The sequence below is a fragment of the Pimephales promelas genome, chromosome 17, assembly GCF_988280905.1.
Source record: "Pimephales promelas chromosome 17, fPimPro1.hap1.1, whole genome shotgun sequence".
NCBI classification, from domain to species: domain Eukaryota; kingdom Metazoa; phylum Chordata; class Actinopteri; order Cypriniformes; family Leuciscidae; genus Pimephales; species Pimephales promelas.
The window spans coordinates 13,642,870-13,670,639 of NC_142785.1; the positions used below are offsets into that span (position 1 = coordinate 13,642,870).

Genomic DNA, 27,770 nt, shown 5'->3' on the forward strand with positions numbered 1-27,770 from the left:
CCTACAAGGAAGAAAAGAAATAGTCGAATAAACTCGTTATTTTTGTTTGTTTTTTCGCACAAAAAGTATTCGCGTCGCTTGATAAACATATAGTTGAGCCACGGTAGTCACTTGGGATATTTAAACATTTTCTTCATTGACTTTTTGGGCCGTCAAGAGGCAGTCCCTTAGGAGCCAATGTGGTAGTTATACAGCTCTCAAATTTAATCAAAAATATCTTCATTTGTGTTCCGAAGACGAACGAAGGTCTTACGGGGTTGGTACAGCATGGGGGTGAGTAATTAATGGCTTAATTTTCATTTTTGGGTGAACTAACCCTTTAAGTTTTTCAAATTTGTATGTTTAATTATGCAAATTTGGCAGTATCTCATTGAATATGCAGAATTTGCATATATTTTTGGTAGATCAATCTGAACACATGATAAAGCCAGGTGCATTTTTTTTTTTGTTTACAAGGCTTGGTGCTGAATCCTTTGGCAGTTTGTTAAAAACAGCATCAATGGGTATATATTGTGGCAGACAACAGCCATAGTTTATTACGTGCGAAACACGGCAGGCAGAAACATTGATTTTTCATGCAGTGATCAGTTTTGAGATTTTGGGCTAGTTTACTCCTTTAATATGTGTTCTTTCAAGCTGCTATAAAGAAAATGTTGAAAATATACATTAATTTGTTTATTTTGTTGCATTTAGTTTACTAGCGGCAGTAAATTTCTCCCGATTTTACCAAGAAGTTAGCATTCCAGCGCGTCATGCCGCGTTCCGTCTGAAGTATGTCATGACGGTATCGTTGTAAAGCTCTCAGTCTCCTGCACAACGCCGTGTAACCCAAATATGGGCATTTCCTTTCTATCAGTAACCAATCGTGAATGTCCAAAGGGTGATTTAAAGCTATTGACGAAATCTCATTGGCTACTGCTGGTATCTGCTAATGTGATTTACTCAGACGCATCATGTGGTGTACTCTGCCAATGTTCATACATTGATTTACTGCAGTTGTAGGCCTTACATGCCTGCCATGTTATTAAATAATCTGTTTTCATGAGCTTGAAATATTATATATTATTACTAAGGGCCTGAGCATTTATTCTGTTTTTGAGCAATTTTTTTTCCCAATATCCATCCATCATCTTCCGCTTATCCGGGGCTGGGTCACGGGAGCAGCAGACTAAGCAGAGATGCCCAGACTTCCCTCTCCCTAGACACTTCCTCCAGCTCTTCCGGGGGGACACCAAGGCGTTCCCAGGCCAGCCGGGAGACATAGTCCCTCCAGCGTGTCATGGGTCTTCCCCGGGGTCTCCTCCCAGTGGGACATGCCCGAAACACCTTCCCAGGAAGGCGTCCAGGAGGCATCCGGAACAGATGCCCGAGCCACCTCAGCTGACCCCTCTCGATGTGGAGGAGCAGCGGTACTGGTCTGAAGGGGCCAACACGACAACATTATCTGCAAAGAGCAGAGATGAAATCACATGGTCCCCAAACTTGACACCCTCCGGCCCCTGGCTGCGCCTAGAAATTCTGTCCATGAAAATGATGAACAGAACCGGCGACAAAGGGCAGCCCTCCCGGGTTAGGTCCTAACTCTGCCGGAGTCCAACATGCACTGGGGAAAAAGTCTGACTTACTGCCGGCAACGCGAACCAAGCTCCTGCTTTGGTCATACAGGGATCGGACAGCCCTTAGCAAAGGACCCCGGACCCCATACTCCCGGAGCACCCTCCACAGGCTGCCGCGAGGGACGCCAAATCCACAAAGCACATGTGGATTGGTTGGGCAAACTTCCATGAACCCTCTAGCACCCTGAAGAGGGTATAGAGTTGGTCCAGTGTTCCATGGCCCGGATGAAAACCACACTGTTCCTCCTGAATCCATATTTCCTGAAGCCGTATTCTCCTCTCCAGTACCCAGGCATAGATTTTCCCAGGGAGGCTGAGAAGTGTGATCCCCTTGTAGTTAGAACGCACCCTCCGGTCCCCCTTCTTAAAAAGAGGGACCACCCCGGTCTGCCATCCCAGAGGCACTGTCCCAGACTGCCACAGGATGCTGCAGAGGCGTGTCAGCCAAGACAGCCCCACAACATCTAGAGACTTGAGGTACTCAGGGTGGATCTCATCCAGAGTTTCTTGTCTAGGGAGATGGGAGTTTTTTGACAGCTAGGGTGATGGGTGAGTCCACCTCTGAGCCCTCAGCCTCTGCTTCCTTGATGGAAGACGTGATGGCGGGCTTGAGGAGATCCTCAAAGTATTTCTTCCACCATCCGACGACATTCCCAGTTGAGGTCAACAGCCGCCCACCTCCACTGTAAACAGCATTGGTAGGGCACTGCTTTCCTCTCTTGAGGCGCAGGACAGTTTGATAGAATCTCTTAGAGGCAAGCCGATAGTCCTTCTCCATGGCCTCACCAACCACTTCCCAGGCCCGACTTTTTGCCTCCACAAGTCAAGTCAAGTAAAATATATTTATATAGCGCTTTTCACAATACAGATTGTATCAAAGCTCCTTCACAGTATCAATCAAAACAACTTAACAGTGTTTGTTTATTACTGGAAAAAGACATCAAAAAGACACAAAAAGACAAGTTTGGTAGAGCTGATCAATGGTTTGATGGGTCATTTAATTTGAATATCCCCAACTGAGCAAGCCAAAGGCAACAATGGCAAGGAACCAAAGAACTCCATCAGATGACCCAATGGAGAAAAGAAAAAAAAAAACCTTGGGAGAACCTAGGCTCAGTCGGGGGCCAGTTCTCCTTTGGCGTTTATGAGCTAGAGGCCAAATTTACAGTAACTGTAAGATAATTTTTTATATGAATGCCAGGCTAAATAAATGCATCTTTAATCTAGTTTTAAACTGGGAGAGCGAGTCTGAGCAACGAACAATATCAGGAAGGCTATTCCAGAGCTTCGGAGCTAAATGTGAAAATGCTCTCCCACCTTTGGTGGATCTGGATATCCTACGAATTCTCAGAAGCCTCGAATTTAGTGGTCTTAAAGACCGCAATGGATTTTAGGGTGATAGAAGATCCGTTAAATAGACTGGAGCGAAACCATTTAGAGCTTTATAAGTCAAAAGCAATACCTTGTAATTAATATGGAACTTTATAGATAACCAATGAAGTGATGATAGAATCGGGCTGCAGTTGGGCTGCAGTCCGCTTGGCCTGCCGGTACCTGTCAGCTGCCTCAGGAGTCCCACAAGCCAACCAGGCCCAATAGGGCTCCTTCTTCAGCTTGACAGCATCCTTTACTTCCAGTGTCCACCACCGGGTTCGGGGATTGCCGCCTCGACAGGCACCGGAGACCTGCCGGCCACAGCTCCGAGCAGCTCCATGCCGGGTGACGTCACGGTCCTTGTTTCTTCTTCACTCATATGTTTTTTCAACGCATTCTCATCCTTTAACGTCATATAGAACGCTATATGCGAAAACGGCGCTATACTACGCACATGGCACCCGTTATCATTAATATAACAAGTGCTGTGAGGGCTAAGTTTAGGTGTGGGGTAGGGTCTGCGTGTCATATTCACGCTAAAGGATTTATGACGTCTTGGGTTCGCGTGTTATATTAACGATAAAGGGTGCCATGTGCGTAGTATAGCGCCGTTTTGTCATATAGCGTTTTATGTGACGCTAAAGGATAAGAACGGGCTGGGTTTTTTGAACCGCTCTTAGTCTGACCTGTCGCCTAGGACCTGTTTGCCTTGGGAGACCCTACGAGGGGCATATAGCCCCGGACAAAATAGCTCCTAGGGTCGTTCGGATACTGGCCTGATTTATGATTTAAGATTAATAAATGTTTTAAATAAAATAAATATGCTTATTGTTAGTTCATGTTAGAGCTAATGCATTAGCAAATGAAATCTTATTGTAAAGTGTTACCGAAACGCACATTATCTTGTGAATTGTCTTTATTTTATCGTGGTACATTATTATTGTTGGAAAGGCTATAGCCATTCAGTTTACCTGCATCGAAATAGAGCGACTATTGCTGGTATTGTGTATTGTTATTGGCTAGGAACCTTGTGTATTTGTTCATTGTGTTTCAAATGTATTAGCGTTTGAGTGACAAGACTCCTAGTTTACATAGTGTCTGACTGTCAGCTGGTTTTATTCTACGTCTGCAAGACAAACCTATAAACGGAGTCTCTTCAAACTCGGTGCCAGACATAAGCCTTTTCACTAGCTAGTGCAGATATAATGGTTTATTTGAAGAGCATACAGTGAACTGCTGTTTGGATTGGATGTATTTTTTCCCCTGTTTGACATTCACATAGAAACATCATCTGGTGACCACATCGGTTTTTATAAAAACACATTTCAATTTACAATTACACTTTATTTTAAGTTGTCCTTGTTACAGTGTAACTATACATTTAAGTACTGAGTAACAACATGTACTTACTATATAATTCGGTTTAGGGGGAATTGAATGTAATTATGGAAAATGTACTGTTATTACTACAGTAAGTACATGCAACATAAAATGACAAACCAATGTGTTCGAGAAAAATCAAATAAGAGGTAAGTCAAATCAGGAAAGTTAAGTGCAACTTTGTGATAATGGACTGCTGAACTTGCATGATTCTACACACTAAATTACAAAAAAAGATAATTCATTGGATATGAATTGATTTATTTGTAAATAATGGGATGTATATAATGCGAGAAGAAATAGAATGCCATTTGTGTCATTTAGTATCAACCCTGTAGTTATTTAGCACATGTGGTGAGGAACATAAAGTTTTATGAGGCCCCAGAAGCCTCTTTTTTGGCTGACCCCTATAGAGGAGGTGCCACTGTGGACAAAACCGTTTAAAAGCTCAGTGGAGAACTTGCGTGTCTTCTGTCTATGAGCTTTTCACTGTATGCTTTGGGTTAGGTTTTCTGTCTCTTTCTGTTTTCCTTGTTTTTTTCCACCTGTAGATAAATCCACAATGTTGAAATGGAATCTTCTAAGGATGATGTTATTGCTCTGGATGACAAAAGTAACACTTCAGGGTGGCACAGGTAAGGATGCTGATGAAAAAACAATGTTCATAAGTATTTAAAATCTTGGTGGATTTTATTGTTGTTTTGCTTTGAGTGTGTTAAAGAATTACAGGAGTTTTTCCCCTTAAGTTATTGAGGAACAAAAAAGGTGGCCTTATGTTCTTGGTGTAGAACTAATTAGTAAAGACTTCTGAGATGTTACCAGAATAATGTTTCTCATTTATCCAGAAATTAATGACCAGAGAAAGGCATTTCACATTGCATGTTGTAGCTCAAGGCATTTGCGCACACAGTATGGATGGGTTTTTTTTTTCTGGATTGCCATTTTGTAAGCACATTTTTTCACATCATAAACAGTTAGATTCTCAAGCATTTCACAAACATCTGTAGAAGTGAAAAGTCTTTACGAGTGTGTCACACCCACAAAAAAGAGAAAAAAAAGCAGCTGTGGTTGCCTTAACTTTACTGTAAAAAATAATTTAAGTTTTTCAGGTTAACCTGAATTAACTTAAAAATGTGGTAACACTTTACAATAAGGTTCATTTATTAAACATTAGTTAATGTATTAACTAACACGAACTAACCATGAGCAAAACATTTGTTACTGTTTTTGTTCATCTTTGTTAATGTTAATTAATACAAATCCAGCTGTTCATTGTTTGTTCATGTTAGTTCACAGTGCATTAACTAATGTTAACAAGATTTTAATAAAGTATTAGTAAATGGTGAAATTAACATTAACAAAGATGAACAAATGCTATAGAAGAATTGTTCATTCTTAGTTAATGTTAACTAATGTAGTTAACCAATGAACCTTATTGTAAAGTGTTACCAAAAATGTTTATATTTTATTACCTTAAATGTATATACCTAATTATATATATATATATATATATATATATATATAACTTTTATAATATACTGGCAAGTGGCAACCACCTTAAATTATTTAAATTATTGTACTTGATTTCAGTCGCATGATTTTTATACTTATCAGCCACATATAATAAAAAAAATGTTGATCACTGGATTTTATCCATATCAGGTGGAAAACATTACTGTTCTCGAGGGTTTGATCCTTATGTTGTTTAAATGTGGTTAAAAAATTCATGAAAGTTAATAATTCAGTAAATTAACCTGCAACATATCACCAGTCTGTGTGTGGCTACCTGGTGGTAATATGATTGTTTCAATGGCTATTTTGCAATGAAATATTCTGTTTATATTCTCATTATCCGCTCTGACTGAACAGCCACCATCAACACCTCAATCGCTCTGTCAATAACTTCAACGCATTCTCATCCTAGGGCGTCATATCGTGACAATGCGTCTAAATCCGACGCACATAGCACCCTTTACCATCAATATAACACACTTAATTTCAGATTTTAAAAAGTGGCATAGATCTCACAAAAATCCGTATCAGATTCAAAAGTAGCAATAGTGAAACTTGTAATTTTGAAGCGGGTTTAGCACTGCTTTTTACCTGGAGTTATAAAAGGGATAGTTTACCCAAAAAGAAAAATTCTGTCATTTACTTGGAACAATAAGTTGTTCCAAACCTGTCTGAATTTCTTTTTTTCTGCTGAATGGAAAAAAAATGAGATATTTTGAAGAATATGGATAAACTAAACAGATGGGCCCCATTGACATCCATTGTATTTTTTCCCCCATAAGGAAGTCAATGGGGTCCATCAACTTTGATGACCAGAATTCTTTAAAAAATCTCTGTTTGTGTTATTAAGTAATAAGTTGTGTAAGTAATTCTAGCAGTTGAGGGGAAAGTGTCAAATTGGAGGGGAACCATCAATTGGAGAGAAGATTCTACCTTTATTTAAAGTCTTTTCAGAAAAAAAATGATAGTACAGTTGGCAATATATAATATGAGGATTACTTAAAGAATCCTATAAATTCATACAATATTGATTCTCAGCCCTTTAAGAAACACTTTTAAATGAACTTTTGGTGATTAAAAAATATATACAATCTTGTTATGTCTTATCATACAAGATTTTATTTAACTCTTTTTTTTTATTTTAAATAGGGCTGTGAAACGATTAATCGCATCCAAAATAAAAGTTTGTGTTTGCATAATATATGTGTGTGTATAATTATTTTGTATATATAAATACACACATGCATTTATATATTTAAGAAAAATTTGTTATTAATATATCAAATATTTATATTTATATATAATATTAATTTTGTACAAATATGAAGTGCTCATATTTCTTAAATATATACATGCATGTGTGTGTATTTATATATACAAAATAATTATACACACTACACAAACATATATTATGTAAACACAAACTTTTATTTTGAATGCGATTAATCACGATTAATCATTTCACAGCCCTAATTTTAAATAAACTTTTTCTTTTAATAATCATAATTTGCCCACAGGATTAAACATCCAAGATATGTTGTGTGTTTCAATTCCAGAAACTTCTTAATATTTTGTGAAACATAATCAAAATCAAAGCTGAGTGAGTGAGTTTCCCCTGAAATGCCTGAATCTAACATATCCCTGTGAGAATATCATGTTACGCACAGAATTGCAGAAAAAAAACGTATTCTCTTGCCCCTGCTGTCTCCAGGAACTGCCTGTTCCCCCATGCGTCCAAGATATTTAGACAACAGTACTCTAAGATTCAGCAGTTGTAGTTCACGTTACCTGTGAAAATAGTTCATGGAAACAGTTTCATAATAGATTCATCATTAACTTCAACTGACAAAAGTAGAGTATAAAGCAATTTATCAATATACTGTAGTTTTATATAGCGATGCTGTACTGAGCAGAATATGTGACGTCTGTGTACATTCTAAACCATCAATAGAGCTTCCATTGTGATTCTTTAAGTTCAATTAAATATTGTACGGTACATTGTCATGTCAGAGGATAACCTCCTGTACATTTTCTTCTGTTATTATTTAAGGGTACCAACCTCAAAATCTAAGTGGCGGTGGAGTACAAATGTCACCAGGAGGTAATATCAATCTTTATGTTGATGTACAGCAAACAACGGTTTCAGTGCATGGCTATTTCCGTTTTATCATGCAATTTTTTAACATGATTTTCTGGAATTGCAAATATTCAGCTTAGAAAAATGTGATAACCCAATAAATCTGTATTTGTGAATTTATACTAATAGATCTTTTTAAAATAAATGTAACATTAAACATGTGATGTGATGAATCAGTTAAGGTTTTATTTAGCTTTCTGAAATATTTCATAATTAGCATATCTTTTTGTGTGCATGTACGGATGTTTTGTTTACTGTTTTATAATATGAATTATATTTAGGACATTTTATTTCATTGATTATTTTGGATTCTCTGATTGATGGATGGATGTTTTCTTTTTATTATCAGGTTATCCTGTAAACAAAGGTACAGGTAAGCCCAAACCAGTAATATAGTGAATCAATTCTGAAATCTGAATAACTCATCATACACCTCCTGTCTGTTGTCTTTCAGGTGCTTATGGAAGTGCACAACATAAGCCCGGATATGGAGGTCATCCCTCATATGGTATGAACTTTTTTTTTGCTTGCACAGGAGCATAAGTACATCATCAGGTTTCCCTTTTTTTAACATATATTTTTTGATTGTTATAAGTTGGAACAGGCATAGGAATGGTGTGTGTGTGTGTGTGCATGTGTTACTACAAAACACTAAATATCAAACTACATAATGCGAACTACTGTATTTTTGTGAGGGCCTGTTTAAAATCAGAGGAACTATTTTGTGAGTTTAAGTTTTAAACCACCGTAGTGAGGACAAAGACAGTAAAGTAAGGCCAAAATTTTGTTCGGTCTTCACTTTCTGAGACTCCTTTTAAGACCGTGGCTAGGGGGTAACCAATTACAAATAAAGTGAGTTATGTTTTCAGATTACGCATTATTTTTAAATTTACAAAGAAAATCTGTGGCTTTTTCAAATATGTAAGTTACTTTGTTTTCCCATGTATTGACTTACACCTGTCCTCTGCCCATGTTGAGAGAAATCTAGACGGAGGTTTTTTTTTTAATGCAATATTGTAACGCATTACTTCTAAAAGTAACTTTCCCCAATGCTATTTAAAGTCGGCGTGAAACGGAAGTTGAGATTGTCATTTTTTCCTTGTCGTGACGTATATCCAAGGGCAGTGTTGGGAGTAACGCATTACAAAAGTAATACATTACAGTAACATATTACTTTTGGCTGTAACGCAGTAGTGTAAGGCATTACTAATCAATTTTCAGTAATATTTTACTCGTTACATGTTCAGTGAGGCTTGTATTACAGTTGTATTACAGTGTATTGTCTGCTTTTACTTCTTAAAGGCAACAGACTATGTGAAAGTTTTAAAGCAGTCTTTTAGTGCCAGTTCAGAGCGGTCGCGTCTGTAACATTGTTTTTTCCTCATAAATGCGAACACGAAAACTAAAATAAAATGAATATTTTAAGTTCTATGGAGACTGGAGAGCCAACCCTTCCTCATCCGATTTGCGCAGTGTAATTCACAGAATTACAAAAAATATATTTTGCCTCCTATTTTTTTGTCACGCATGAATGTGTGTCTTTTCCCTAATATTAAAAATAAAACATAGACTGATATTTGTCTAATGTCTGGAGTCCTTTAAGGAAGTAGCCTATATACGTTTCAATACATGTATTTTCTGAGAATTTTTATTTCAAGTTTTGACAGCAAATGTCATATCCATAATGCTGGACTTCCCCAATTTAAATAATTTATCCTCAACTAGTTTTGTGGTGTAGGTCTACATATTTTATAATGTTAACTTCAAATAATACTAATAGCCTAATTTAAAGATAAGGCAGCTTTGGATCTGGACGATAAGGAGAATAACGCTGGAGTTGGAAGAGGTGTGTCGCGATTCTGTAGGTTCGTGGATCTGAGTCGTGTGGCGAATTGCGATTTCGGTTTCATATTGCATATCGTTACAGCCCAAAAGTTAAGTTCTACTTAGTTATTTTGGTGAAAGTAACTCAAAAGTAATACGTGAGTAATGTAACACATTACAATTCTGGGGCAGTAATATTGTAAGGTAATGAATTACTTTTAAATAACAGTAACAAGTAATACCTAATGTATTACAGTTTGGAAGTAACTTGCACAACACTGTCCAAGTGAAACGGCTTCTGAAATTAGAAAAAAATGTAGTGCAGGGCTTGATTTCATCCTTCGGGAATTGATTGGATCATTGGAGGTTGGACGTTGCAAACAATTTGAATGCGATTCTCTGAGAGGTGGTGCACCGATAGCCGCACCTTCATCGGATCTGGCCGCACCCTTTTGCCCATTCCACGTGACCAAAAGAGAGAGAGGTCATTTTGAAGGGGGAGGGAAGGGTAATATATTTGATTAAAGAATAATGAAGTGCACGGATAAATCATTTATAATAAACACCACAATATTACATATAAAAAGAAGATTTGTCAAATTTGATTTCATGCCGACTTTAAAGGCCTGTTTGAGGGCCAAGACTTGGTTTTAGGGATAAGGTTATTTTAAGGGTAGATTTAGAATATACTCTAAAAAATGCTGGGTTGTTTTAACCTAAATTTGGGTCAAATATGGAAGAAAACCCAAATGTTTGGTTAAAAATGTAATTTAAACATTTAACCCAATGGCTGAGTTAGTCCATATTTGACCCAAAGATGGGTTAAAACAACCCAGCATTTTTTATAGTGGTTCGTATTAGGTGCTTCGTTATTAAAGTGTTAGGAGTTAAAGATTGCATTGTCAACGAGTGTTTGTGTGTGTGTGTGTGTGTGTGTGTGTGTGTGTGTGTGTGTGTGTGTGTGTGTGTGTGTGTGTGAGAGAGAGAGAGAAAGTTTTCAATTGCGCTACTTTCCTGTCATTTATTGTTACAGGTAATGGGAATGGGAACGGCTACCGAGCACCGTCTTACGGAGGTGAGTTTAATCTCAAGAGCCAATGTGTTAGTTTGTACATTCAGATTGTGCAAATGTACCAAGAATGTGTACAAACACCATTGTGTTTTTTTTTTTTTTAGCATATAAAACTGTTGTCATTGTGCGTTTATAAAGTCTGTTTAATATTGTCTGAAGGCTACAGCAATTTAATGGGCACTCATCCCCAAAAAGGAACTGGTCTAGGTAAGTCTTATCTTAATATTCTCTTAACAATAGTTCACCCTGCAAGGTTTTATGTTTTACTTGCTTTCTTCTGTGGAACACAAATTGTATATACTGGTATGGTAATGGTATTTCAAGAACCAAATAAGCTACACCACCAATATTGTGTCAAATGTGTTATATTATAATAGCATATTACCTATAGTCAGTATCAGTATCAGAATAGCATATTACCTATAGTCAGTATCAGAAGAACCATTTTTCTCTTTCAAATACCATCAGTCAGTTTGACATGAAATCTAGAGATTTAGCACTGCTTATTTTCAATACAAAATCTCACAAATTTGCAGTACACTATCATTTGATTTTGCTAAAGAAATGTAGAAATGTAAACCAGTCTGGTAACACTTTAGCAATAATCCTTTAACCAGAATTTACACTGTTTCCATTATGAATGTTTTGATAATCGTTTTCTAGGTTATGGTGCTGGATCTGCTGCTGTTAAGGGACAAAACTCAAATCCTGGAGGTAAATTCTTTTTGTATGTAGTATTTTTTTTTTAAAGACGTCTTGTCATTTTTAAATAATTTTATATTATACTATTGCCAGGGATGATATGAAAATGTTATCGAAGTCAGTAAAGAGTTTTTGAGTTTTTTTATGCAGTCGATACTGTAACTCTGTCCTAGCCTCTGCTCCTTTCTTACAAGAGACATAAAAAATGGATAAATAATAGTAATGCAAACAGAGATGATTATCATTAGAGATATGTTATATTAAGGTCTGGCTTATGAAATATAATCTAGGTATGAAGAACAGAGCCCTGGTTTGAGTGTATAATTAATTTTCACCTCAGTTTCTGCAGGATACACCAATGGTGGGGCGACCAAGACACAAAACAAACAAGGTACATCGAATTTTATTTAGTCCACTTCCTTTTCTGTAATCAACTATATAATGTGTCTGTAACTGAGCTAACTAACCATATAACCTCTGATTTGCTGATTTGGGATTGGTTTTCTTCAGGATATGGAGGATATCCTAATGGGGGTGCAGCTAACCAGCCTAATACAGGTGATTATATTGGATGTTTAAATAAATTTGATTCTACAGTGTTGTTGCAGTGTGGAGAGAACTAAAGTCTGATAAGAACTCTGGTTAACTCATTAAACAAGTCTAAAAGTATGTTTCACTAATTAGGCTCTTCTCTTCAAGGGTATCACAATGGTGGAACCAAGGGACCTAAACCAGGTAAACTTTGTGCGTGTTTGGATTAAGGTAACACTTTACAATACGGTTTCACATTAGTTAATACGAACAAACTATAAACAATACTTAGTTAATTTCAGCATTCACTAATACAATTGTATAAGATCAAAAGTTGAATCTAATAATTTTAGTTAATGCACTGTGAAACAACATGAACATTTTTAATAACTAACATTTAATTCAAAGGTGAATAAATGCTGTATAAATCTATTGCTCAATTTTAGTTAATGTTAACAAACAAGATCTATTGTAAAGTGTTTCTAATTATCTATATTACCGTGGAGCAGTGGTTAATTGGGGGACTAAGCACTTAAGGTCTGTATTTTAAACTGAGGTAACTGGAGAACCTCTAAACTAATTTGAGATTGTTTTTTTTTTCAGGATATGGAGGATATCCTAATGGAGCTGCAGCTAACCAGCCTAATACAGGTAATACACTGGATGTCACCAGTTCTACAGTGTAATTATTACAGTGTGGAAAATGCTGATTTTTGAAAGGAACTAAGAAAATTACACTTGATTAAAGTATTTTTGTTTAATTAGGCTCTTCTCTTCAAAATATGGGGTATCCCAATGGTGGAACCAAGGGACCTAAACCAGGTAAACTATTTGTGTGTGTATTATTATTTTATTTTTTTCCCCCTTTGTCTGATTTTTCGATATCATTTGAATCGTGTGTCGTGTCTGCTTCAAAGGATATGGTGCTAAAGCTGGACCCTCAAATGGACAAGGGGCCAAGCCTAATGGTAAATAGCATGACATTATTACTATTATAAAACAGTTTTTGTCTCTAAATTCCAGTTGGATAAGTCGTGTTCAAAGCCTCTGTAAAATATATTATAGCTGCACACTATTAGTTTGACTGTACATAAATTGAATTTCTTTATAACATACTAACTGAAGTTTAGAACCAAATAGGTATTATTGGTAGAGAAGTTGTTTATTAGGGAATTAGCATTACATTGTAAACTGAGGTAACCAGAGACCTCTAAACTGATTTAGGACTGGTTTTGTTCAGGATATGGAGGATATCCTAATGGAGGTGCAGCTAATCAACCTAATACAGGTAATACACTGTCATACAATTACATTAGAGCTGGTGACATCCAGTGTGGAAAATACTGAATTCTGAGAAAAACCTGGGGATATTACACTGGTTTAAAGTATTTTTTTCTTCTTCTTCTAATTAGGCTCTTTTCTTCAAAATATGGGGTATCCCAATGGTGGAACCAAGGGACCTAAACCAGGTAAACTAATTTGTGTAATGCATATATTGTGTATTTGTCTCATTTGTCTGATTTTTCCATATCATTTGAATCTTATGCATGTTGGGTTTGCTTCAAAGGATATGGTGCTAAAGCTGGACCCTCAAATGGACAAGCATCCAAGCCTAATGGTAAATAACATGTGTTTAATATTACTATTATAAAACATAGTTTTTGGCTCTAAATTCCAGCTGGATAAGTCACATTCAAAGCCACTGTAAAATATGTTACACAAACACCATTGATTGCACATTAATTAAATTCTTTATTAATAAACCAACTGCAGTATAGCCCCATTTACATTAATATTGTATATTATTAGTTGAGGAATTGTTTATTAGGGGATAAAGCACTAAATGTATTTATTGTAAACTTGAGGTAACCGGAGAACCTCTGAACTGATTTAGGATTGGTTTTGTTCAGGAAATGGAGGATATCCTAATGGAGGTGCAGCTAATCAACCTAATACAGGTAATGCACTGGATGTCACCAGCTGTTACAATCTGTTCTGACACACATAGGTTGAAGATCCAAACGCAGCCTTTATTTAAGGCAATAAACAAGTCATAATTTATAAACAGGCACAGGGTCTAAAACAAGGTCCAAGAAGCATGAGCAAACAAGGTAATCCAAAGAAAAGGCAAAAGATCAAAACCAATATCCTGAAAATAAAGCTTAGAATTAGAATTGCAGTTGTAATCCAAACAAGACTTAGCAACGAATGAGTGAAAACACAGGGCTTATAAAGGCAGAGCTAAACAAGGTAATCAAACACAGGTGAACAGAATCATGCATAATGAGCCAGGCAATGGGTACTGGGAAATGGAGTTCATGATGAGGTTGCAAAGCAGACAGAAGACGACACCAGCTCTAGTACAATGGGCTTTATGCACAGCTGCACTACTTCCTGAACTTAAGCCAGCTCCTTGTTTCCTGTCTGTCATTATTGGCCAAATTGATTAATTTAGGTGTGCCTGACCTCAGTAGTCACGGCAACAATAATCAGACACACCTGAATTAATCAATTTGTCCAATGATGGCAGACAGGAAACAAGGAGCTGGCTTAAGTTCAGGAAGTAGTGCAGAAAGCCCATTATAACAGTGGGGGAAATACTGAATTCGGCTAAATCAACTGAGGATATTACACTGGTTTAAAGTACTTTTCTCTAAGTAGGCTCTTCTCCTCAAAATATGGGATATCCCAATGGTGGAACCAAGGGACCTAAACCAGGTAAACTATTTTTGTGTGTGTAATGCGTATGTTGTTGTTTTTTTTTTGTTTTTTTTTTTCCTGTATAATTTGAATCTTATGTGTTTGGGTCTTCAAAGGATATGGTGCTATAGCTGGACCCTCAAGTGGACAAGGAGCCAAGTCTAATGGTAAATAGCATATCATTATTACTATATTAAAACAAGTTTTTGTCTCTAAATTCCAATTGGACAAGCCACATAAAAAGCCACTGTAATATATGATATACAAACACTTTTGATTGGACATTAATTGAATTCTTTTTATCAATAAACCAACTAGCCCCATTTACTTTAATAATGTATATTATTGGTAGAGGAATTGTTTAGGGGACAAAGCACTAAAGGCCTGTATTTAAACTGAGGTAACTTGAAAACCTCTAAACTGATTTAGGTTTGGTTTTGTTCAGGATATGGAGGATATCTTAATGGAGGTGCAGCTAATCAACCTAATACAGGTAATACACTGGATGTCACAAGCTCTAGTGCAATTAGTTTAGTGTGGAAAATGCTGAATTCTGAAAAGAACTGAGGATATTACACTGGTTTAAAGAACTTTTCTCTAATTAGGCTCTTTTCTTCAAAATACAGGGTATCCCAATGGTGGAACCAAGGGACCTAAACCAGGTAAACTATTGTTGAGTATGTGTAATGCGTATTGTGTTTATTTTCATTTCCTCTGTCTGATTTTTCCATATCATTTGAATCTTATGTGTGTGGTCTGTTTCAAAGGATATGGTGCTAAAGCTGGACCCTCAACTGGACAAGCAGCCAAGCCTAATGGTAAAGAGCATGACATTATTACTATTAAAAAGCAGTTTTGGCTCTAAATTCCAGTTGGATATGCTGCATTCAAAGCCACTGTAAAATATGAAATCCGCACACATTTAGTTTGACAACACATTAATTAAATTTATTTATATACACCAACTCTAGTTTAGCCACATTTAAATGAATAATCTGCATTATTGGTGGAGAAGTTGTTTATTAGGGGTAAAGCACTAAAGGTCTGTTTTGTAAACTGAGGTAACCGGAGAACCTCTAAACTAATTTGGGATTTTTTTTTTTTCAGGATATGGAGGATATCCTAACGGAGGTGCAGCTAACCAACCCAATACAGGTAATACACTGGATGTCACCAGCTCTACAGTGTAATTATTATGTGGAAAATACTTAATTTTGAAAAGAATGATGATATTACACTGGTCTAAAGTACTTTTCTCTAATTAGGTTCTGCTCTTCAAAATATGGGATATCCCAATGGTGGAACCAAGGGACCTAAATCAGGTAAACTATTTTTGTGTATGTAATGCATATATTGTGTTTTTATTTATTTTTTTGTCTGATTTTTCCATATCATTTGAATCTTTTGTGTGGTTTGCTTCAAAGGATATGGTGCTAAAGCTGGCCCCTCAAATGGACAAGGAGCCAAGCCTAATGGTAAATAGCATGTGATTATTACTATTATAAATTCCAGTTGGATAAGCCACATTTAAAGCCACTGTAAATATTATAGTCTATACAAACACATTTGATTGCTCATTAATTAAAATTATTTATTAATAAACCAACTTTAGCGTAGCTCCATTTAGATTAATAATGGATATTGATGGAGGATTTGTTTATTAGGGGATAAAGCACTAAATGTCTGTATTGTAAACTGAGGACTTCTAAACTGATTTGAGATTGGTTTTGTTCAGGAAATGGAGGATATCCTAACGGAGGTGCAGCTAACCAGCCTAATACAGGTAATACACTGGATGTTACCCGCTGTAACAATATTCCCTGACACACACAGATTGAAGATCCAAACACAGCTTTTATTTAGGGTAATCCACAGTCATAATACATAAACAGGCACTGGGTTAAAAACGTGCAAACAATCCAAACATAAAACACAGGCAAACAAGGTAATCCAAAGAAAAGGCAAAAGATCAAAACCAATAACCTGAAAAGAAAGCTCAGAATTGCAGTTGTAATGCAAACAAGACTTTGCAACGAATGAGTGAAAACAAAGGGCTTATAAAGGCAGAGCTAAACAAGGTAATCAAACACAGGTGAACAGAATCACACATAATGAGCCAGGCAATGGTTACTGGGAAATGGAGTTCATGATGAGGTTGCAAAGGAGACAGAAGACGACACCAGCTCTAGAACAATTATAACAGTGTGTAAAATACTGAATTCTGAAAAGAACTGAGGCTATTACACTGGTTTAAAGTACCTTTCTCTAATTAGGCTCTTCTCTTCAAAATATGGGACATCCCAATGGTGGAACCAAGGGACCTAAACCAGGTAAACTATTTCTGTGTGTAATGCATATATTGTGTATTTTTGGCCATATCATTTGAATCTTATGTGTGTTGTGTCTGCTTCGAAGGATATGGTGCTAAAGCTGGACCTTCAACTGGACAAGCAGCCAAGCCTAATGGTAAATAGCATGACAATGCGTCTCATTCACTAATAATTGCGTAGATTATTTTGTATTAGTACGCACAGAGGAGAACTTTTCATGAAAAATATTTGTCTAATTGACAACACGTTCAACTTCATACAAGCATGAATTTGTTCTTAATATCGTTCTGATGTTAGAAAATTTGGAGTAGCTATGAGCAACTGCGTTCAAAAGATTAGTCATTTGCATAAAACAAGCCCAAACCATCTCCATAAGGGATTTCCGTACATGCTTTCCTTACAGCTTTTCGTCGCTCTAGTCAAACTTGCCGCTGTTTGCTGATGAGTTCTCGCCCGTTTTCGAGCAACGCCTAGTGTGCCATTCTCACGAGTTCTCACAGTAAACACCTTTTATTCAAACCCAGCTTACAGACCTCTCTTGAGCCAGTTGTACACATACTTATATCTGCGTTATTCAGAAAAACCTTGCCGCATTTCTTACTGTTAAACTGTAGAAATGGAATGTATTTAAGATTAAATTAAATTGTATTATTCAATAATTGTGTTATGTAGTTTTATAAATATTATATATATAATACAATTAATACAACATACTTCAAGTTTAATATAATTATAGTCGTGTTAGGATGATATATAACTTGACACGATTATAAGGCCGTACAGACTAGGTGTTTTTTGTGTGGTTTCAGTTCCTTTATTTTTTCGTAAATTTAGAATACATTTTATTAGGAAATTTTTGGTAAATCTGTATTTCTTAAAATCGTTTTCACTCACAAATGAGTGAATCTGACCAAATTTTACTATTATAAAACCGTTTTTTGACTATAAATTCCAGTTGGATAAGCCACGGCCATTGTAAAATATATCAGCCCACCTTTAGTTTGACTGCCCAGTGCCCATTAATAGAATTTCTTTATAATACACCAACTGTAGTTTATTCCCATTTAGATTAATAATCTGTTTTGTTGGTGGAGAAGTTGTTTATGAGAGGTAAAGCACTAAAGGTCTGTATTGTAAACTGAGAAACTCTGAACTGATTTAGGTTTGGGTTTTGTTCAGGAAATGGAGGATATCCTAATGGAGGTGCAGCTAACCAACCTAATACAGGTAATACACTGGATGTCACCAGCTCTTGTGCAATTTGTTAAGTGTGGAAAATACTTAATTTTATAAAGAACTGAGGATATTACACTGGTTTATTTTTTTTTTAGGCTCTTCTCTTCAATATGTGGGGTATTCTAATGGTGGAACCAAGGGACCTAAACCAGGTAAACGTGTATTGAATGTGTTATGCATATAGTGTGTATTTATTTTGACATTATTACTATTATAAAACATATTTTTTGGCTCTAAAATCAGGTTGGATAAGTCATGTTTAAAGCCACTGTAAATACATATCTGCACACCTTGAGTTTGATTGCACATTTTTATTAATGAACCAAATGTAGTGTAGCCCCATTTAGATTAATAATCTGTATTATTATTGGTGAAGCCTAGTTGTTTGAGTTAACAAAGTCTCATCCCAAGTCGTCATATAACTGACGTCTTGGGACATCTTTTGACCATACGTCAACATCCGCCTTTTTAGGGTACCCTTAAACGTCGGTTATTTGACGATCCCGGGCCGTCATACAACTGACGCTTTACCTTTAACGTCAGTTAGGTTTAGGGGTAGGTTTAGGTCTGGGGTAGGGTTAGGATCCGATAACGTCATCTAACCGACGTTTAAGGGTACCCTAAAAAGGCGGATGTTGACATATGGTCAAAAGACGTTCCAAGACGTCAGTTATATGACGTCTTGGGATTTCAGTAAAGCACTAAAGGTCTGTATTGTAAACTGAGGTAACTGGAGAACCTCTAAACTGATTTAGGTTTGGTTTTCTTCAGGATATGGAGGATATCCTAATGGAGGTGCAGCTAACCAACCTAATACAGGTAATACACTGGATGTCACCAGCTCTACAGTGTAATTATTATGTGGAAAATACTTAAATCTGAAAAGAATGATGATATTACACTGGTCTAAAGTACTTTTCTCTATAGGCTCATCACTTCAAAATGTGGGGTATCCCAATGGTGGAACCAAGGGACCTAAACCAGGTAAATGCTTATTAGTGGTGCTTGCTGAAAGCAAGGCAACACTATTACTATTGTGTTTTTTAAGTCGGCCAAAAAGTTTGACGCGCTACTCCTCCCGCAGCTTTTGTCACAGACCCATGAATGAGGCATCAAATTGTGCGGATTGTTCGGGAATGGTGTGCTATGACTTTTCTAAGCGATCGGGGGTACGATGTTCGCCCCAGGGGTGAACAAATTTCCAAAAAATCCCATAGACTTAACATTGCGGCAAACTTTGACGATTCATAGCTCCGAGCGAGGATTTCACAGAAGCCTGCGATTTACCACATTTGAAGAGGCTGACAGGCTCTGTAAGAACATACCTCACAATGGGGTAAAAGTTGCACCCCTGGGGGGCAGGAGCTGCCCAAATTTTCCCCCATTGACCCCCATGTTATTTAAAATTTCTAGTATAGTATTATACTATTCCAGGAAAAAGTTTGGCGCACTCCTACGTCCACAGTTTTTGTCACAGACCCATGAATGAGGCATCAAATCGTGCGGCCTATTGAAGAGAAGTGTCCTATCACTTTTATCAGAGATCGGGGGTACGGTGTTCGACCCAGGGGCGAACAAATTTCCAAAAAATCCCATAGACTTAACATTGAGACAAACTTTCACGACTCATAGCTCCGAACGAGGATTTCGGACAATCGTGTGATTTGCCACATTTGAAGAGGCTGGCAGGCTCTGTAAGAATATACCTCACAATGGGGTAAAAGTTGCACCCCTGGGGGGCAGGAGCTGCCCAAAATTTCCCCATTGACTTACTATGGTGAAGGACGTCCCATCAAATGCATGTGTTTTTCCTACTATAGTAAATTGCATAGGGATTTTGTATTGAACATAGCTCTGGATCACAGTGTCGTAGAGACAAAGGGGCGGGCTCATTTTACTCAGATGGCCAATCAGTCTCTCAGGATCATTGTGAAGCCATCAAGCCACGCCCTAGCAATCATTTAGAGCTCCTTAGCAACAACTCCCATAGACTTCCATTAAAAGAGATCAAAGGGATATCTCTGGATAGAAGTGTCATAGACACACAAGTGTGGTCTCGTTTGACTCGGGGCGGCAAACAGCCAATCACAAATCACTTCAACACTTCCTAGCCCCTCCCTAGCAACCATTATTGAGAACCTTAGCAACCAAAGTCCATAGAGTCATATCTTCCATTCTGAATGTCACAGAGGAATGAGAGTTGGTTTATATCTTTCATAGTGACAAAAGGCCTTTGGAGTTTCATCATTGGCTGCTGCCAAGCCACTCCCTAGCAACCAAACAGAGTACCCTAACAACCATTTTGCAAGAGCTATATCTCTGCATCAGAAGATCGTATAGAGATGGGGGTTGGTTTATACATTCACATTGACTTTGGAGCTTCATGTTTGGCAGCTGCCAAGCCACTCCTTAGCAACCAAACAGAGTACCCTAGCAACTGTTTTGCAAGACCTATATCTCTGCATCAAAACATCGGATAGAGATGGGGGTTGGCTCTTTTTACTCATGCTAGCAAACAGGACTTGCTACATAATGCACATGCTAGCAGTGAATTGCTACATGCTAATATTGATTAGCTAAGTGCTAAATCATGCCAAAAAAATGCTACAAACTCTATAGTAACCAAATGTGACAACTACCAACCACCTAGTTGCACCATAGCAACCACCCAGAACACCCTAGCAACCACCTAGAAACACCTTAGCAACCACCCAGAACACCCTAGCAACCGCCTAGCAACCACTCAGAACACCTTAGCAACCTCCCATAATACCCTAGCAACCGCATAGAAACACCGTAGCAACCACCCAGAACACCCTAGTAACCGGGTGGTGAGTTTTGCCACTGCAAGCACCACTTCACATTTTCTTCTGGAAATGTACATTCTAGTTGTGTGTGTTATGCATATAGTTTAAGTTCATTTTATTCATATAGCACATTTTACAACAGCCACTGGCTAACCAAAGTGCTTTACAGAATTAGCAGAATTAAAAGAAAATAACACCTGCATAACAACACAACACAAATAAGTGCAGAAAAGCTAAGAGCAGCCTTAAAACAGGAGTAGAGAAACAGTATCAGGCTCAAATATAAAATCGTAAAACCGAAGTGGCTAAACAGTATCAGACTCAAATATAAAATAGTAAAACAGAGATGGCTGTATCAGACTGTATTTTGGCAGTATTTTAAAAAAAATGGAAACAGTATCAGATTTTCTGGAAGGGACTTAAGAACAAATAATTTTTATCAGCTGAAAGGCAGAACACAATGTTTTATATAGTTAGATAGACCTTATTTAACAATTTCAGGGTATGTTTTAGTCTTGGTAACATGTCCCAAACAAACTTATAATCGTCCCACATTTGGTTTGTTTGGTGGTCACCCTGATCAGCCTAAAAAAAAAAAAAAAATAGTAAGTCAGATGTGGCAAGGCAGTAGCAGACTCAAATATATAATGGAAAGAACCAGGGGTGGCAAAAACAGTATCAGACTCAATGGGAAATATTAAAACGAACCAACCTTAATTATAGGCCATGGAACCACAGAAAATGCCCAATCCCCTCTGTGTTTGAATCTTGAATGTGTGACGAATAACAGGTACTTGTTGCTTGATCTCAGACTTCTAAAAGGAGTATATGGTTGCAGTAGTTCAGATAGATAGATGGGGATTTGGTTACATAGAGATTTCAAATCAGTTCTTAAATTAATGGGCAGCCAATGAGCTGATCCCAGAATAGGGGGGATATGGGTGCTTTTACAGCTATTAAAAAGGAATCTTGCAGCAGCAGTTTGCACTAATTGAAGAAGAGCAATTTGAGGCTTTGAAATCCCGCAGTAAAGTGAATTGCAGTAGTTTGACGGTGATAAAAGCATGAACAGCCATCCCTAGTTATGATTAAGAAAAGGTTTGACTTTAGACAGCAAACAAACTTGATAAAAACTAGAGCTTATTACAGAGCAACTTTGTTTATCAAAGTTTAGATATCTAGTAAAGCGCCCAGGTTTCGTACTCATGAAGATCTAAAAGCAGATAGTCTGGCCAACTCGAAGGTAGCAGCATGAGAATCAACGGTGGGCCCAGAAACGATCACCTTCATTTTGTTTTCTTCTAAAATTAAAACATTTTTGGCCAGCCAAGATGTAACTTCATCTAGGCAACTTAGTAATGATGATGAAAAAGCAAAAGGATAATTTCTCTTGATTCCTCAATCAAATATATATTTGTGTATTGTCCGCATAAGAGTGAAAAGGTACCCAGTGTCTTCTTAGACTGGTGCCCAATGGTAACATGTACAGAGAAAAGAGAGAAGGCGCCAAGATAGATTCTTGAGGAAGACCACAGGCTAGATGCGCAACAGAAGTGGAAAAATTGCCTAAATTGACTTGGAAATTTCAATCAAAGTCTAGAGATAGGACTGGAACCACTGGAGGATAATACTCTAGATATACTCAACTCTAAATCAGGGTCAAAAGTGTCAAAGGCTGCTGATGGATCTAAGAGTACAAGAACTACAGAGTCACCAGTGTCAGTGGATAGATAAATGTCATTTAAAACCCTCAAGAGGGCAGATTCAGTACTGTGAGCAGACTTATGACCAGATTGAAATCTTTCAGAAATTCCATTGAACTTTAGAAAAGAATGGAGTTGGTCAAAAACAACACTTTGTGAACAACACTTTTGAAACAAAGGTAGTGCAGAAATAAGATGAAAGTTTTTTTAGATTAGCAGGATCAAGTGAAGTTTCTTTATTATTTGAAATCGTTTGTGTGTGTGTGTGGTTTGCTTCAAAGGATATGGTGCTAAAGCTGGAACCTCAAATGGACAAGGAGCCAATCCTAATGGTAAATACCATGTGATTATTACATGCTTTGGCTCTAAAATCTAGTTAGATAAGCTGTTTTAGAAGTAAAATATGATGTTCGCACACATTTGATTCCACATTGAATTCTTTATTAATAAACCAACTGTAGTGTAGCCCCATTAATAATTCGTTAATTAATTATTAATAATGTATATTATTGGTAGAGGAATTGTTTATTAGGCACTAAAGGTCTGTATTGTAAACTGAGGTAACCTCTAAACTGATTTAGGTTTGGTTTTGTTCAGGATATGGAGGATATCCTGATGGAGGTGCAGCTAACCAGCCTAATTCAGGTAATACACTGGATGTCACCAGCTCTACAGTGTAATTATTACAGTGTGGAAACTGCTGAATTCTGAAAGGAACTGAGGATATTACACTTGATTAAAGTACTTTTCTCTAATTAGGTTCCTCACTACAAAATATGGGGTATCCCAATGGTGGAACTAAGGGACCTAAACCAGGTGAACTCTTTGTGTGTAATGTGCATTTATGTGTTTTGTCTGCTTTTTCCGTATTATTGTATTCTTATGCGTGTTGCATCTGCTTTAAAGGATATGGTGCTAAAGCTGGACCCTCAAGTGGACAAGGAGCCAAGCCTAATGGTAAAGAGCATTTGATTATTACTACTATAAAACTATTATATATGGTTTGTGACTCTAAAATCTGGTTGGATAGGCTGCTTTTGAAGCCACTGTAAAATATGACATCCGCACACATTTGATTGCACATTAGTTGAATTCTTTATTAATAAACCAACTGTAGTGTAACCCTATGTATATATCGGTGGAAGAGTTGTAGGTTACACTTTATTTCGATTGTCACTTTAGACGTTTTACTAATTCTAAGTAACTTTTCACCAACGTGTCAACTAACTCTCATTATAGTATTAGTATATTAGTGTAGACTGTCAGTAGACTGTTGGGTTATGGTTAGGTGTTAGGCTTTGGGTTAGGAGAATAAGTTGACTTGTAGTCGCCAAGTTACTTATAGTCAGTTGAATGTCTGTTGGGGGACCAACAAAATAAAGTGTTAGCAGATATTAAGCTAACAGTCTACTAATACTCTAATGACAGGTAGTTGACATGTAGTTGAAAAGTTACTTAGAATGTCTAAAGTGGACTATCGAAATAAAGTGTTACCGAGTTGTATATTATGAGTAAAGCATTAAAGGCATTGCAAACTGATTTGGGATTGGTTTTCTTCAGGATATGGAGGATATATTAATGGTGGTGCAGCTAACCAACCTAATACAGGTAATACACTGGATGTCACCAGCTCTAAAGTGTAATTGTTAGTGTGTGGAAACTGCTGAATTCTGAAAAGAACTGAGGATTTCACACTTGATTAAAGTACTTTTCTCTAATTAGGCTCCTCACTTCAAAATATGGGGTATCCCAATGGTGGAACGAAGGGACCTAAACCAGGTTAAAAAAAAAGTTTATTTTTTATTTTATTTCTTTTTTACTTTGTCAGATTTTTCTGTATTATTTGAATTGTACATGTGTTGTGTCTGCTTCAAAGGATATGGTGCTAAAGCTGGACCCTCAACTGGACAAGCAGCCAAGCCTAATGGTAAATAGAATGACATCATTACTAGTATAAAACATGTTGGATAAGCCGTTTTCAAAGCCACCGTAAAATATGAGATATCTGTGCATTAAGTGAATTCTTTATTCATAAACAATTGTAGTGTATTCCCATTTAGATTAATAATTTATATTATTTAGGTTTTTATAGGGGTAATGTACTATAGGTATAAAGACGCGTGTTTCTGTTTTTTTTTTTATTTTAAACCATATTTTACATATTTCAGTGTACAGAATTTTAGGTCCAGTTTTAAACAAACAAACTCTAAAACCTGCAGTTATAACATATTACATATCTTGTGATCTATAGGTTATGGTGTTCCTGGATATATGTCAAAAGGACCTTATAAAGCAGCAAATTCAGGTAAAATCATGTTTATTTAAAGTGGATTTTAATTACTTCCTCCACATGACATGAATAGAAGTTCTGTCATTTAGAAATGCACGTTATGTCTCGGCATGCGAGTTTGTCATATTGACTTGTTAATATAAATTTGTTGTAAAATTACTTTGACATCTAGGTTATATGCCTGTAACAACTGGAAAACAGGGTGCTTCCAGTGGAAATGGACCTAAAGGAGAGATTTTAAGCCGTGGAGGACAAAGTCATGTCCCAGTAACTTCTAACACCAAGGGATTTTTACCACTATCTGGACATGAGCAAAATATAGGATTACGTCCAGGACAAACTAAAGACGTTTCACCAGTTCTGCAACAAACAAAGGGACAAAATCTTCATCCACAGGGCAAAGCCCCCAACTCTATGGCACCTTGGCCTGCTCCAAATCCATTTATGCAAGGTCCTGGTTCATATAAACCTAGTAAAGCTTACAAACCAAAACCAGTTGCAACAGTAGCCTCTCAATCAATCTCTGCAGAATCAGCTCCCATTCCTCAAACATCACAGACAGTTGGACTAGAGCAGGAACAAGTCCTTTCACAGGAACAAAACATAAGGCCAGAGTTACCACAAGCCAGAATTTATTCACAGGTGCCTTTAGTGCCAGGATCAGCTCAATCAACCACAGAGATACAACAATCCAAGATTCAGTCAAACAAGCCTGTGCCTCAAATGAAGAATCCAAAGGCAAATCCTGGTAAACTTTAATAGTTTCACATTAAAACCTTATATGATAATCCTGAAACCATACAACAGCTTGAAGCTACACCACTTCTGCAACTAAATCACAACTGTATAAAATTCCCTTATTCCATTTTTTTCTCTACTTTTCTGCATTAATTCGCTGCTCTAGCTTTTGTACTAATCCGTTTTATTCATTAATCCAGTTCACCCGACATTGTGCTCTGCAAATGTTATTTGTCATTTATAAATTATTTGTGTTATTGCAGAAAAATTGTGATTAATGTAAATGTTATCTCAAAATGGCTAATTCTGCTGTCCTGTCAGCTTGAAGTCAAACAATCTTAGCTATTTTTTGACTAATCTTTGTTATATTGTTGTAAACTTTGGTGCTAAACTCTACTTTGGCATTACACATTTTAGATTTTAGAATGTTCTATATTGGATTGATAGCCTTCAAAACCTTTCACTAATTAAATTTCACAATGAGCAAGTAGACTTAAAGTAGGCTGGATTTTTATGATTTATATTCAATCAGTCCAAGGAAATAGGTGGGCATTTTGATCCCTACTTGATAATTCTGGCTGTGATGCAAACAGTCATTGATTAGCATAATTAAAACTATCTATTGTACAAATAGTTCATAAATGCATGCTCATGCATTTACAAGAAATGTAGGGCATACATATTTACCCTCCACCACCCAACAGTATTAACAGATCTTTAACAAATCAACTAGACCTATTTAATAAAACCCTGAATTTTCAACCTGATCTCAAGGGAAAATGGTACGAGGTGGTGATTTTGTACAATGTGAATCATACAAAAACAATGTTATTAGAAAAAAAGTAAGTATGAAGGTCCATTGCTTTAGCGTAAGCAAATCGTATAAAAATGCACGAACGAGATTGTATGAATTCATACGAATTAGCCCCACACGGCAAATCGAAAAATAGTTTTAAATTGGGTTTTGAATTTCTCTTGGAATCATTCTCCTAACAATTTGCTTTCTAATACAATATGCCTGTATAACAACTCAGATAGTGATATCAGGGCAACTTAACTGGATAAGTAAATTTAGTTTATTGATAACTTGTTTGTTTTCTACAGAACTCACTCATCTGGGACAACCAAATGGACAGATGCAGGGAGCTATACCTTCAAAGCCTGGTAAATCCTAAATAATAATCCATTGATATAACATAAAATCACATTAAATTTGCTGGGCTCTTATAATTCAAAACTACTTTTGGATTAATATCAAACTATTTAATATTTTAGCAGGGCTCTTATAATCCAAAACTACTCTTGGATTGATATCAAACTACTTAATATTTTATCAAACTATTTAATTTTTTTCTTTTTTTTAGATTGTGGACCTGGAGGACAACCTAATGGGCAATGGGTCAAACTTCCAAGTCTTGGTGAACTCTCATTTTCCTCCCACTTGTTTATTGTCATATAAATTATTGGCAATGCTTACCAAAATGCTTACTTTGACTTCTAAACAGTTGTGAAGACCAAGCAGCAGCAAAAAAAAAAAAAAAAAAAAGATCTAAAACTAAAAATGTGTTTTTTATAGGGTATCCGAATGGAAAAGGAGAAGTTGCTTCACAACCAGGTGCATTAATTTCCATGTTAACATTAACTATCCATCTAACCATAACAGAATTTTAACCACTTTGGATAAAAATATTTCACTATAGGCTATGGAGCAGGAATGGGTGGTTATCCAGCTCATGGTATGAATAATGGCTACAAAGCAGGTAAAGCATTACAAAACACATTTTATTGTAATTATAATGACTTATTATTTGGCTTCAT

The 27,770-nt window shown here is 36.7% G+C and overlaps 1 protein-coding gene across 4 annotated transcripts in view; it reads left to right on the top strand.

Annotated features, from left to right (window-relative positions):
- Positions 1 to 2,690: 2,690 nt before the first annotated feature.
- Positions 2,691 to 27,770, top strand: part of cmn (calymmin) — a 33,833-nt gene continuing 8,753 nt past the window's right edge. The window contains exons 1-45 of one of the 4 annotated variants that reach the window (XM_089121937.1): positions 2,691 to 5,005; positions 7,933 to 7,983; positions 8,369 to 8,392; positions 8,474 to 8,527; positions 10,877 to 10,918; positions 11,075 to 11,122; positions 11,579 to 11,629; positions 11,958 to 12,008; positions 12,128 to 12,175; positions 12,317 to 12,352; positions 12,752 to 12,799; positions 12,914 to 12,970; positions 13,066 to 13,116; positions 13,389 to 13,436; positions 13,561 to 13,617; positions 13,716 to 13,766; positions 14,059 to 14,106; positions 14,810 to 14,866; positions 14,965 to 15,015; positions 15,294 to 15,341; positions 15,475 to 15,510; positions 15,616 to 15,666; positions 15,956 to 16,003; positions 16,114 to 16,170; positions 16,273 to 16,323; positions 16,584 to 16,631; positions 17,122 to 17,178; positions 17,264 to 17,314; positions 18,358 to 18,405; positions 18,510 to 18,566; positions 19,186 to 19,233; positions 19,342 to 19,398; positions 23,206 to 23,256; positions 23,522 to 23,569; positions 23,684 to 23,740; positions 23,831 to 23,881; positions 24,485 to 24,532; positions 24,647 to 24,703; positions 24,801 to 24,851; positions 25,176 to 25,229; positions 25,387 to 25,962; positions 27,057 to 27,116; positions 27,317 to 27,370; positions 27,529 to 27,567; positions 27,653 to 27,712. In XM_089121937.1, the coding sequence (XP_088978063.1) occupies positions 4,864 to 5,005; positions 7,933 to 7,983; positions 8,369 to 8,392; positions 8,474 to 8,527; positions 10,877 to 10,918; positions 11,075 to 11,122; positions 11,579 to 11,629; positions 11,958 to 12,008; positions 12,128 to 12,175; positions 12,317 to 12,352; positions 12,752 to 12,799; positions 12,914 to 12,970; positions 13,066 to 13,116; positions 13,389 to 13,436; positions 13,561 to 13,617; positions 13,716 to 13,766; positions 14,059 to 14,106; positions 14,810 to 14,866; positions 14,965 to 15,015; positions 15,294 to 15,341; positions 15,475 to 15,510; positions 15,616 to 15,666; positions 15,956 to 16,003; positions 16,114 to 16,170; positions 16,273 to 16,323; positions 16,584 to 16,631; positions 17,122 to 17,178; positions 17,264 to 17,314; positions 18,358 to 18,405; positions 18,510 to 18,566; positions 19,186 to 19,233; positions 19,342 to 19,398; positions 23,206 to 23,256; positions 23,522 to 23,569; positions 23,684 to 23,740; positions 23,831 to 23,881; positions 24,485 to 24,532; positions 24,647 to 24,703; positions 24,801 to 24,851; positions 25,176 to 25,229; positions 25,387 to 25,962; positions 27,057 to 27,116; positions 27,317 to 27,370; positions 27,529 to 27,567; positions 27,653 to 27,712 (2,878 nt within the window). In that variant the 5' untranslated portion in view covers positions 2,691 to 4,863. Of the gene's footprint in view, positions 5,006 to 7,837; positions 7,984 to 8,368; positions 8,393 to 8,473; positions 8,528 to 10,876; positions 10,919 to 11,074; positions 11,123 to 11,578; positions 11,630 to 11,957; positions 12,009 to 12,127; positions 12,176 to 12,316; positions 12,353 to 12,751; positions 12,800 to 12,913; positions 12,971 to 13,065; positions 13,117 to 13,388; positions 13,437 to 13,560; positions 13,618 to 13,715; positions 13,767 to 14,058; positions 14,107 to 14,809; positions 14,867 to 14,964; positions 15,016 to 15,293; positions 15,342 to 15,474; positions 15,511 to 15,615; positions 15,667 to 15,955; positions 16,004 to 16,113; positions 16,171 to 16,272; positions 16,324 to 16,583; positions 16,632 to 17,121; positions 17,179 to 17,263; positions 17,315 to 18,357; positions 18,406 to 18,509; positions 18,567 to 19,185; positions 19,234 to 19,341; positions 19,399 to 23,205; positions 23,257 to 23,521; positions 23,570 to 23,683; positions 23,741 to 23,830; positions 23,882 to 24,484; positions 24,533 to 24,646; positions 24,704 to 24,800; positions 24,852 to 25,175; positions 25,230 to 25,386; positions 25,963 to 27,056; positions 27,117 to 27,316; positions 27,371 to 27,528; positions 27,568 to 27,652; positions 27,713 to 27,770 lie in introns of those variants that run through there. The other 3 variants (XM_089121938.1, XM_089121939.1, XM_089121940.1) reach the window with 3 other exon arrangements.